Source organism: Schistocerca serialis, chromosome 10 (assembly GCF_023864345.2).
Source record: "Schistocerca serialis cubense isolate TAMUIC-IGC-003099 chromosome 10, iqSchSeri2.2, whole genome shotgun sequence".
Taxonomy (NCBI): domain Eukaryota; kingdom Metazoa; phylum Arthropoda; class Insecta; order Orthoptera; family Acrididae; genus Schistocerca; species Schistocerca serialis.
This window is the reverse complement of record NC_064647.1, coordinates 161,459,284-161,472,432: the sequence shown is the minus strand read 5'-3', so window position 1 is coordinate 161,472,432 and position 13,149 is coordinate 161,459,284. Positions and strand designations below refer to the sequence as shown.

The 13,149-nt window shown below is 41.5% G+C and overlaps 1 protein-coding gene across 1 annotated transcript in view; it reads right to left on the bottom strand.

Annotated features, from left to right (window-relative positions):
- Window positions 1-5,507: 5,507 nt before the first annotated feature.
- Window positions 5,508-13,149, bottom strand: part of LOC126424926 (nuclear RNA export factor 1-like) — a 164,196-nt gene continuing 156,554 nt past the window's right edge. Inside the window, exon 16 of the mRNA XM_050087770.1 lies at window positions 5,508-8,082. Within this exon, the coding sequence (XP_049943727.1) occupies window positions 7,962-8,082 (121 nt within the window). The 3' untranslated portion in view covers window positions 5,508-7,961. The remainder of the gene's footprint in view (window positions 8,083-13,149) is intronic.

The following is a 13,149-nucleotide window of genomic DNA, read 5'->3' as shown; positions in this document are numbered from 1 at the left end:
TCACCACTTTGAGCACCTTTGAAAGTTCTGCTTCTGGGCAGTGGTACAGGAGAGTCAAAGTTAATTTTGTGTTGTTTTTACTTGGTTTTCATTTGTTTTCTGACAACTCTAGCAAGTGGACGAGTTTGTGATCCCTGGCTCAAAGTCAATGTTGTGTTATGTAATTAATAACATTGTGTTTCAGTGAATGGTACACTGTGATACATGTATGAACAGGTCTTTAGGAGAGGAAATGAATTACCAAATAAAGAATACGGGATGTCATTTTAAAAAAGTCATACCGCAGTTCATATCTTTGTAAAAAACAAAGAACATTTGCTTGAAACATTTTGTAATTTGCATCTGGACAAACAGTTAAATTTAGGGTGGTCACGATAAATGGGATATGTATATATTAAAAAAGATGCCATGACTTACCAAATGGGAAAGCGCTAGTAGATAGACACAATTAAAAAAAAAAAATACCCAAACACACACACACACACACACACACACACACACACACACACACACACACACACAATATCAAGCTTTCGCAACCCACGGTTGCTTCATCAGGAAAGAGGGAAAGAGAGGGAAAGACGAGAGGATGTGGGTTTTAAGGGAGAGATGTCTGCTTGTGTCTGTATATGTGCGGATGGATATGTGTGTGTGCGCACGAATGTATACCTGTCCCTTTTTCCCCCCTAAGGTAAGTCTTTCCACTCCCGGGATTGGAATGACTCCTACTCTCTCCCTTAAAACCCACATCCTCTCGTCTTTCCCTCTCCTTCCCTCTTTCCTGATGAAGCAACCGTGGGTTGCGAAAGCTTGACATTTGTGTGTGTGACATTTGTGTGTGTGTTTGTGTGTTTTTTATTTTTTATTGTGTCTATCTACCAGTGCTTTCCCGTTTGGTAAGTCACGGCATTTTGGCGCTGATAGCATATGCACATAGGGAACAAATAACGACACAGATCTGTAAGTCCACAGTATTGGTGATAAGTTGAGAAAACCACCCCGAAACACATGTGCTACAAAACGCCACTGTTTCCTGCACATGTACCCCGACATCAATATGGGATACGATCACCATGCACACGTACACAGGCTGCACAATGGGTTGGCATACTCTGGATCAGGTGGTCGAGCAGCTGCTGGGGTATAGCCTCCTATTCGTGCACCAGTGCCTGTCGGAGCACCTGAAGTGTCGTAGGGGTTTGAAGACGTGCAGCAATACGTCGACCGAGAGCATCCCAGACGTGCTCGTTGGAGTTTAGATCTGGAGAACAGGCAGGCCACTCCATTCGCCTGATATCTTCTGTTTCAAGGTACTCTTCCACGATGGCAGCTCGGTGGGGCCGTGCGTTATCATTCATCAGGAGGAAGGTGGGACCCACTGCACCCCTGAAAAGGCGGACATACTGGTGCAAAATGATGTCCCAACACACCTAACCTGTTACAGTTCCTCTGTCAAAGACATGTAGGGGTGTACGTGCACCAACCCCACACCATCGAACTACGACCTCCATACAGGTCCCTTTCAAGGACATTAAGCGGTTGGTATCTGGTTCCTGGTTCACGCCTGATGAAAACCTGGCAAGACTCACTGTTCAGACTATACCTGTACTCGTCCGTGAACATAACCTGGGACCACTGTTCCAATGACCGTGTTCTGTGTTCGTGACACCAGGCTTTACGGGCTCTCCTGTGACCAAGGGTCAGTGGAATGCACGTTGCTGGTCTCCGGGTGAATAAACCGTGTCTGTTCAGTCGTCTGTAGACTGTGTGTCTGGAGACAACTGTTCCAGTGGCTGCGGTAAGGACCCGAGCGAGACTACCTGCAGTACTCCGTGGCCGTCTGCAGGCACTAATGGTGAGATATCAGTCTTCTTGTAGTGTTGTACACTGTGGACGTCCCGTACTGTAGCGCCTGGACACGTTTCCTGTCTGTTGGAATCATTGCCACAATCTTGAGATTATACTTTGTGGCACATGGAGGGCCCGTGCTACGACCTGCTGTGTTTGACCAGCCTCCAATCGCCCTAGTATTCTACCCCTCATAACGCCATCAATATGTGTTCTTTGAGCCATTTTCAACACACAGTCACCTTTAGCACGTCTGAAAACGTCTGCACACTTACTCGCTGCACCATACTCTGACATGCACCAACACACCTCTGCGTATGTGGACTGCTACCAGCGCCACCGTGCAACGACCACAGGTGACATGCAGTGCATGGTCAAACCACGAGGCAATTTAAACCTGCAAACCGCCCACCAGAGCGTTGTTTCACAATGTATCAGCATTATCATTAAGTTATGAGCATTATATAGGGAAACATTCCACATGGGAAAAATATATCTAAAAACAAAGATGATGTAACTTACCAAACAAAAGTGTTGGTATGTTGATAGAGACACTAACAAACTCACACACACACAAAATTCAAGCTTTCGCAACCCATGGTTGCTTCATCGGGAAGAGGGAAGGAGAGGGAAAGACGAAATCAGCTACTATCAAAAATATCATACCATTGCTGACAACACAAATCATTTTCAATTATTCAAGTTCACTGGCACTGTAGACCTCAATGTCGCATCATGAGTTAAAAGTGTTCTTGGTTTGTGATGGCACGGCAGGAGGGAGAATGTTGCCAGATAAGGATAGGTTTCCCACGGCATCGAATATATGGCCATTTTTAAGACTGGTGGGAATGTAAAATCAAAACACTGGCCATTTTTATAATAATTTTGAGTATACGATGCATCTGAATTTTGGAGGCAATTTTTCGCAGACAAAAGTGCATCTTATAGTTCACAAAATATGATACTCCAAATGTGACAGAATGAAAGAACATAAATTAACTTAAAACTGTCACAACGGGACAGAATAATACATGATAATTTTTTTATATAAAAGGGTTTAGAATTCACTGTGGTCTGAAGTATTACATGTCACGTATGGGAGTAACCAACTCTTATTGGGGTAAAATGCTTGGCCACTTTTTCTGATCGGGCAATGTGTAACCATTAACGGTTCACAACAGGTGAAAAACTGAAGGAAACAACAATGAACTATATTTGTAGGCCAAAAGACATTGTTTAAACATTGATATGGTAAAAAAGTACCACTCATCATGTGTGTGAGGTAACACAAATAATATAAATGACTTACTTTATATCAGGCAACTGAAAATCATAAAAGATTATACTAAAAAGTAATGGAACAAACTTACTCTGAAAATTCACTGACAACAATGATGGTGTATATTAGACTAGTGTGACCACTTTGTGGCCAGCAGCAGCACTGTTTAGGGCAAAAAATATACAATGGCCACTTTATCTTACCTCCCGTAAGCATCATCCCACTACCGTCTACTCCAGTTCTTACACAGGCACGTCCTACACCGTAAGAGGCAGGACCACCTGTAAAAGCAGCCATGTGGTCTACCAACATAGTTGCAACCACTGTGTGGACGCGACAATCGACAAACTACTCGTATGTACGAATGACCGCTGGCAAACTGTCAGTCAGAGAGTGACCGAGTGTACCACCCGATACGGTCTGCCCGACTTCAGTGACTGTTTCACAGCTCGTGACTTCTGGATTCTTCCAACCGACACCAGCTTTTTCTGAATTGTGCAACTGGGAACTCTCTCTAGGTTCCTGCCACCCTGGCTTCTACTTTCACCATTCCCTGTCCCCACCTCCCTCTGTCCCCTTCCCTGCTCCTTCTCCAGGCCCACACGTGCATGGCGCGCCCCGCTGTGCCTCCACACTCCTTTTCCCTTCATTCCTTTTGCCACAGAGCACAGTCTCTCAATGCTGCAGCTAGCAGCCCACCACCGTGTGCCTGCCACCTCCTAACACGCTCCTGTAGGTAGCAGTACAGCATCTTCCCCCACCCCTACTCTGGTATCCCTCTCCTTCCCTACTCCATGCCTCTCCTATACCACCACTACATACGTACTGTAATTGCTGTACACTTCAGTTACACCTCAGTGCCTGGATATGACAGTGGCTGTGTGCGTAAGAGCTGTGTGTGTGTGTGTGTGTGTGTGTGTGTGTGTGTGTTAAGCAGAGCGCATGCCTGCATTACTAAGACTAATAATAATATCTACAAAGACCTCAAAGGTTTAAGAAGTTTAACATTAAAGGAGTCTAAAGCATACACATGTACTCAACAACTTGGGAGAGTATATGAAACGTCTTGAAGATAATACAGCACAGTTAGGAGCTGATAAAGGAATTTCTGTTCTGCAATGAATAATGTAAACTAATGTACAATGTGTGATCAATAAGTAATAGGAATTGTTGTTTTTCTTAAAGAATCTTATTTATTTATCAACACCAACTATGTCCCTTCAAAGTAATCCCCCTCTGATATAACACACTCGTGCCAGCACTTTTTTCAATTTTGTGGCATTTTTGGAACTCACTTTACGTTATGGTGTTCAGCTCCTTCGGTGATTTTGTTTTTACCTCATCAATGGCGACAAAATGAGATCCTTTCACAATTATCTTCAGCCTCACGAATAGAAAGCAGTCGCAGGGGGTCATGTCCGGCAAATTCAGTGGCTGAGGCAACATAACAGTTTTGTTTTTGGAGGAAAAGAAAATCACGAACAAGTATTGAGGCATGAGTAGGAGCATTATTGTGATGCAATTTCCACGAGTGGTTTTGTCACAACTCTAGTTGCTATCTTCAGACTGCTTCACGCAAATGGCATAGAACTTCCAGGTAGTATTCCTTAACGACTGTATGACCATATGCAAGACTGGGCCTCGGATTCAACACCATACCAGTATACCCACATTTTGCCACCTGTTACAACCATCTTTAGAAGTTTGGATTGTTGTCAATTTCATTCAGTATTCTCAAGCGATGCCTATGCTATGATGTTTTCAGTTGAAATTCAATAATTTTGAAAGAAACTTTGCTGCTACAAGTTTCATGCCCAAAATGCCTGAAAAATAGCCTGGCATGAGGCAAAGGATTTGCTAACGTCATCAGCAACCTCTCTGATTGTGATTCAGCAATTTTCCAGAACCATTTTCTTTACTTCTTTCACACTGTCATCAGTACTGATGTGGTGGGGCATCCAGGGCAATTGTCGTCTTCAACATCTTCCTCGTCTTCAACATCTTCCCGACCTTTTCTGAAATGTTTACATCATTCATAAATTCTTGTATTACTTATTGTAGGTTCACCAAAAGCCACAATCAACATTTCAAATGCAGTGCAGCACTGTTTTTCATTTTTCAAGCAAAATTTTGTGCACATTCTTCAATCTATCTTTTTTGAAAGAAAAAATTTTCGAGCACCTGAAAAATGTTTTTGACTGTCTACAATAAATTAAATATTCAAAACAGGTGAAAATGCAAACATGCATCATAAACATGCATTCTAACAAGATAAATAAATAAATTAAAATACTGAGAATCAGTTGTATAAAGCCTACAAAATTAAAATATTCCCATTACTTTTGATCACATCTTGTATTTGCATACATTAAAATTCATATTAGCAACATAACATTTCAGATTTTATTGTCTTCCATATCACAGAGACTCCTGGGAGCCATGCATTGTATGTACACAGACAAAATAAATATAGCTGATTCAAGATTTTGTTTTCAGCCTGATTTCACATAAGAAACCGCTTATTTACATACAATACAATGAACATTACATTAAATTATCAGACACAAATGCTAGCTGGTATTTACTTTCAGGATGTGAAATATTCAGTGTTGTTGATACACATGTATAAAAGAAAATGTCCACAGCACTATGCTAGCTTTCAGAAGTATTAGATACTACCTTGGGGCAGGAGAGAGAAATAAGTTGTGGGAGATCAGAAAGGGAGAACAAATCACGCTGCAGGATGAGAGGGAGCCATGAAACAATTGTGTGTAAATTAGGTTGCAAATTGTATGACACACGACATAGAAATAATATACAACAGCGGTCGGTTTGCAGTAAGTTAACTTCAGAACTGTTCTGAGTAATTAACTGTTGAATAATTTTATGCTGGAACAGCTACTGTTAGTAGTTTGTTTGGATGATGTTTCAGAGATCCCCAGGTGTCTGAGAAACGACAGTGTATGGCCGAGTTACAAACGACAGGCAGGCATACGCATCTTGTAGCTGCCCTGTTCCGGGACACCGCGGAAACACGACTGGAAGGCCTCCTACTGTGGACTTCATATTTATAAAATACAATTTAATAATATGAATAGTCCATGTAACAAATTAATATTGTAGAACAATCAATGATACTTTAGTTCTGTAAGTTACAAAGCCAAAGCGACGTCAGATGACACCAGTATTTGGTTAATAAACTTGGGTTGTCTTAAGACTTGTGTTGTCTTACTGCAATTTAGCGTAAATTGTGAGCTTAATGGCTCTACTGATTTTATCTGCTGTGAGGGAAAGTCTGTTATCAGAGCTACGTCCACCATGGAGTTACTGAAAGTTGGATGTCCACTAGCATTAGCAAGGCACACTGGTCAAAGTTAGTTGAAGAGAGATGTAAATAATTTAGGAGGAAAGGAGACAACTCATTGAATCACACAGGCATTGAGTCATTGACAGGCACACAAAAAAGAATGAAAACACTACTAGCTTTCGGACAACCCTCCCCTCCTCCCTTCCATCACATATTGTGCCAGTTGACTGAAATCACAGTATTGGGCTGCAGATTGGCAGGTAGACTGGAGTGAAGCGTTGTGTTGAGTGGAACAGGCAGATGGACAAAAGGGATGGAAAGTGCGAGGAGGGTTGGGGAAGGGTGGCTGATGCAAGGGTGGAAGCGAGTGAGTTGGTGGGGTGGATGATGGGTGGGTGGATGATGCCGATGATGTGGAGGAGAGGATTGGGAGGGTTGATAGGACAGAGCTTGTTGGGTAGAGGCAGTGTGAGCATTGAGATAGGGGAGATTGAGGCCAGGGGGATTATTGAATGAAGGATGTGTTGCAAAGATAACTTCCATATTTGTAGTTAAAAAAAACTGGTGCCAGGAGGAAGCGATGGTTGTGAAGCAGCGATTGAACCAAAGTGTGTTGTGGTCAGCATAGTTTTCCACTGCTGGGTGGTCAACTCTGCTCTTGCTTCTTAACTACACAGATGGAAGTTATCTCTGTGACACATCCTCTGTTCCCGTAATTCCATAATCTCGGCTATTTCACTGCACCCACATCCTCTACCCGACAGTTTCCCCTTCCTCCGCCCTGTCACCCCTTCTAATCTACTCCTCCAAGTCACTGGCATCACTGCCAGTGTTTCTCACTCTTATCCTACACACGCGCTGCCTACCTCTGAGCTGTCAGGCAACCTTTCGCGACGCCTCCTCCCACTTTCCAGTCCCTTCTCCCTCCACCCACCCTACCCATTACAACTCCCTGATCCAGCTCATTAAAGGATGTTTCAATAGCTAGCAAAGTTTTCATTCTCTCTCGTGTGCCTAATGACTCAACACTTCTACTATTTGGTGAGTTGTATCCTTTGCTCCTAAATTATTTACACTCTGCCACAACATTCCTTACCTAGATAAAGAGTGTCTCAGTTGAACACTGAAGATACATCCCCGTTCCTGGTCATTCATCTCACCTGGGTGTCTTGAGTGAGCTGGTCTTTTTTGTAATTTTCCCCCACCTAGCTGTCTTGAGTTCCCAAGGAACTAATAATTCCCCATTAATTCCAAAAGCGTGTACAGTGCCACAAAATTTTATTTGTGTGTGTGTGTGTGTGTGTGTGTGTGTGTGTGTGTGTGTGTGTGTGCGCGCGCGCGTGTCAGCAATATTAAATATTTCAAAACCTCAGCGCACCTTCACTGACCACTCACAAAACTAACTTGCATCAGCTTTTTCTGCAATAGTGCTGGTGCAATTTCACAAAGGATGCAATGTTACTCAGTAGCTACTTCAGACACTATACAGACACATGTACTTGATGAGGGTCAAAAGATTTCTCACTTTTAAAATTTTGCTGCTGTTTTTGATTTATTGAATCTTTTTGCTGGAATTTTGCCCATTTTGTACAGTTCCATAAATTTCTCAAGGGCTTCTTTTAGATTCCAGCCCGCCAAATTCAGGCACCTGAAAAGAAAAGGAGTGTTATTTATTGTCTAAGGCCACAGAATCCTCAGAAACATTCATGAGAAATGCTTTTTATATCTACTGCAGAATTTCTATGCATGCCTTTTTTCCCCCTACATCTACCCATACATATTATTCTGCAGTTCACAATTAAGTGTTTAGCAGAGTGTGTCTAGAACCACTTCTAGACTAAATCTCCAATGTTCCACACACAACACTTAAATCTTTCTGTGTGTGCACTGACAATAAGTCTGTACCTGACTCAATTATCATGTGCTAGAGCATACACCTGACTTTCACACTGAAGTTTGTCCAGCCATTAATTCACAGTATAAATATTTTAGTACAATCTTTTTATTGTTCACGATCAACTGTCACTTGTTGGATCATCCAGATAACTTCTCCAAATCATTTTATAATTCTTTTTGATCTCCTTATGACTTTTTTAGACAGTAAATGACAGATCATCTGCGAACAATCTAAGAGGGCTCCTCAGATTGTCTCCTAAATTGTTAAAATAAATTAAGGACAACAGAGGGCCTATCAAACTTCCTTGGAGAATCTTAGATATAACTTCAGTTAAAAAGCCTTCTGGAAATCTAGACATATGAAATCAACTTGATATCCAATGGTGACAGTACTCATTACTTCGTGTGAATAAAGAGCCCGTTGGATTTCACAAGAATGGTATTTCCTGATTCCATGTTGCTTATGTGGCAATAGATAATTTTCTTTGAGGTGTTTCATTATGAAGGAACACATTTTATTTACACTCCCCTGTTAGGAATATACACTTTTTCCAACATCATGGCCGTATTTATTGACTCCTCCTATGATATATGCATCTGTTTTGAAAATGACGCCATCGGAACAGAATTTTTTACCTTAAGGCACTGCATGTTTAAGAACAGGAAGAAATCACAGGAAAGCAAATTGTAGAATAATGGGGGACACAGCAGCAATTCTTAATGCAATTTGTGGTGTTTTTCAGGGACAACTCCAAACAAATGTGCTGGAATGCTATTGTGATGAAACAGTAGTTTCTTCTTTACAAAAAAAGACCTATTTCCTCCTGTTCCTAGTTGGATTGGTCCAATATGTTATTGTAGTACTGTCCAATATTATTCTTCCTTTTTCTAAGAAGTCTAAGAGCTTTACATCATTCGCATCCCAGAATACTGAATATCGGCTTCATAACTTTTCCTGCCAATGGACTGTTGTCTTCTTTGGAGCAGATTCACCACATGTAATCCACTGTTCTCACTGTCGGCTAGTTTATTGAAGAGGTGAAAATGTAATAGCAGCGGCCATTAACAGACACAGTTGTATGAAACAAGAGTGTCATCTTAAGTCTTTGTACCTAACAGGTCCTAAAATGCCGCACATAAAAATGGGATTTTCCAGTGTGCATACTTCTGTTTCCTGTTTCCATTGGTGATAAAATGGCAGGGTCAATTGTTTTGGATAGCCTTTGGGCTAGCGACCATTTGTATACCCAACAGAAGGATCGTCTTTGTGTTACTATCATCCTACAATACGAATAACACACTTCCTCCTGCTTAGGCAAATGGAGCAAATCAGTTGGTTTTTTGTGCATCTGATGTGGTATATGGTGGGCTAGATGGGACTCATGAAGGCACCATTATTTCATGGGCAGTTCTTCGGCAAAACTCACAAAAAGGGATTTTTTACCATATTTTTGTCGTCCTCAGCAGACCGAGACCCAGCCAAGATTCCAAGACAGCAATACACAGCAAATGGCTGAAATTTTTATCAGATATTCGAAAGATATCGATCTCGAGCAACCTTGAAAATTTTCTTCACATCTTCATCAGTTTTCGAGATACAGAGGTTCAGATTTACCTTACTTGTACACATACAATATGCATTAAAACAAATGGGTTGTAAAGCAAAAACATAGTTTATAAAGTGACATAGCACAGGGAAATAGGCTGTAAAGTGACTGTTATCATCTGGGAATACCACATTGTACTACTGAAGCACAAGCTTTTTTTTCTTCTTTTTTTTCCTTTTTTCCCCTCCCCCATGTAAAATCCACTCTGTGGTGTAAATTTTGTTTTGGGGTATTTCAATTTCACGGAAGTAAATTATTATAATTTTACTTACCAATACATTTCTTTCCATATGCATTATGTATCCTATTGCAGCCGGAAAAAGAAGGGAACTTTTAAAAATTTTTCTTAAAAATTTTGGCATGCAAATATATTCACACTTTTTTATGCTGAGAGAGAAGAAGACCTTGGCAGTGACAAAGAGATGGAAAAGTAATAAATATTGAAAAATAGTAGAGAGTGGCTGTGTTATAGGAAAAGCGAAGGAGACAATGGTAGTGAGAGAGAAAGAGAGGAACACAGTGACAATGGAACATAGTTGAAAGTGACAGAACAGTGCTAGGAAAAAAGAGTGAATGAGACAGTGCCAGGGGTGGAGCAATAAAAAGAAAGAGAAAGTGGAAGTGGGTGAGAGCCACTAGTAAGGAGGGTTAAAAGTGTATGACAATGACCATGAGGAAGAAAGAGATAGTGACAGTGAGAAGAAACAGCAGCTGTAGGAAGGAAGGAAGGAATGAGATATTAGCAATAAGAGAGTCAAGAGGGAGATAGTGACAACGAGAGAAGACAGAAGTAGTAGGACAGGACAAATGGGACTGTGGCTGTGACACAGGAGACCGTGACAGAGATACACAAAGAGATAATGACGATGAGTTGGCCTGAATGAGTGAGTGGAGTAAATTATAGCATGGGAGTAGGAGGGATCTTTGGAACATTTTTTAAAGGTGCTGTGGTGCTATTCCAATACAGTTGGAGAGCCTCTGCAATGCTGTTCAAGTTCACGGTAATATCAAGTGGGCTGAAGCTAGAATTGGAATTTGGACTGAGGAGGGAGACATGATAGGGTAGTACGTGCAGTTATGCAAAGCAACTGCGCCAGGGTGGCGCAGTGATTAGTGTACCTGCCTAGTAAGCAGGAGATTGTATCCCAGCCTCAGTACAAATTTTCATTCATTACTTCAGTCTGCATATATACATCACAGATGTTTGAGACCTGAAGAGGTCTCTGTAACCATATAGTTTTGCTTGATATTATTATTTACAGGACCACACAGATAAGCTGCACACACACTTTTTCTTGGCCCAGTTTTCGGGAAAATTGTGGCTTATATTCAGGTCAATACAGTGATTTGTCTGAGATAAAATACGTTGTGGTTCCTCATGTTTCCTCAGCACAGTAAGTTAATGGTGTGCTGCCGTGTGTTCAATGGCCGACCCAACCCTCTTCTTTAGGTGCTGCGAGTTGTGGCGTTGCGTGTACTCGCTGCCTGGACTCCAAGAGACTGTGAACTACGATATGTCTCACAGCCCTATTTATAGTTTGACTCATGATACCAACTAATGCGTACAATACTATTTTGTTTTTCAGAGCTCGCATTGATATTCTGTGAAACATATGTTCTCTTAGTGTTTCCCACTGCCACAAGAGGCTGAAACAGCGAGCAAATCAGTTGTTGACAAGTGCTGCTTCAAACATAATCACAAAATGAAATATGGTGAGAGAAGTATCGTAGTGCAAATGCCAAGTTTCTGGGACAGAGTAATTAAGGTGTCTATCAAAATAAATATGTCAGAAAACCTAATAAAAAGGGTCAGTGGTTTCAATTTAAACAAGACTCAGCATCCAGCACACAATTTATTAAGATTCCTCCAGCCATCACATAAATCAGAGCTGGGAAATGCAGACTAAATGAGCAATTCGTGGGATATCTGTACAGGATCTGCAACCCAAAAGAGCATCAAGTGGCATTAGTGGCCATCGGGAGTTACACTCCACCACGGAAAGCAGAGGAAGGCTAACAATAGTTCACAGCCAGAGTGTAGGCATCCAGTAAACATAACAGCACTGTTTGCAGCACCGTGAGACGACTGGGACAGTCGACAAAATATTGCACACTAGCGAATCCAGCAATGCTTTGCAACTGTTAAACACAAATGGGAATTGTATATACATCCTAATCTCCTTCTCCACCCTCTCTCTGTCAATCTCCACCTCCCCCTCCCCTTCTCTGTCAATCTTCCGATACCCCTCTCTGTCCACCTCCTCCATTGCCCTCTGTCCATTTCCTTTGTCTCCTCTCTGTCCATCATATTTCATATTCCCCCCCCCCCCCCCATACAACTTTCCTAATTTAAAAGTTTTCTGCTAAAACAGGTTGCTAGGAGGTAAACATAACAGCACATTATTGTGTATACAATTTCTGTTTAAAATTATGTATATGGAGAACGAATAATTTTGGTGGAAACAAATTGCCTAATGGTTTAAATACCCTGCTACCTTAGTTAAAACCAAAGAAACCAAAGCTACACTATTTCACAGCGTAGCATTTTCTTTCTCGCAGTAGGCTTTAAAATAAAATATGTACTTTGTTGTTATGTAGTGGTTTGGTAAGATGGAAACAACTGTGTTGACCACCTGAAAGCACAAAATTAAATGAAACATGTTGTTTTTGATTTTGTAGCCACTCATATTTTTCCAGTTTCTTGCGTCAGTTTTTCACCTTGGCTGCGGTACAGGGATTGGCCAAATAATACGAACAAGCTACTACGAACACCACAGTTTTGGAGCTCACCTTCTGACACCAGCAATGTATTTCATTACCCATTTGCACTATATTGTAGTGGAGAAGTGTTCTGCAATCACCGTAATATTGTGGCAACCTGCTTGCAAACTAGTTGAATTAGAGAGAGAGAGAGAGAGAGAGAGAGAGAGAGAGAGAGAGAGAGATATCTGAGTGCAGCAAGAGAAACAGAGCTTGGAGTACTGAACAATGGGAAAATGCAATGCGGCCCAACAAATATGCTTTTGCACTGGTCTACATGAGGAGAACACCAAGGCAGGTGTGAAAGACACACTGTCTTCTTGCAACTCTGCAGCATGATGGAGGTTCTGGAGTTCAGAGGATGGTTAACACTAGGCCCAGTGGCCACAGTGAAAGGAAATATAACTGCCAAGGTGTGTGAAACCATTTTTGGTGAACTGTTTATTACCTGG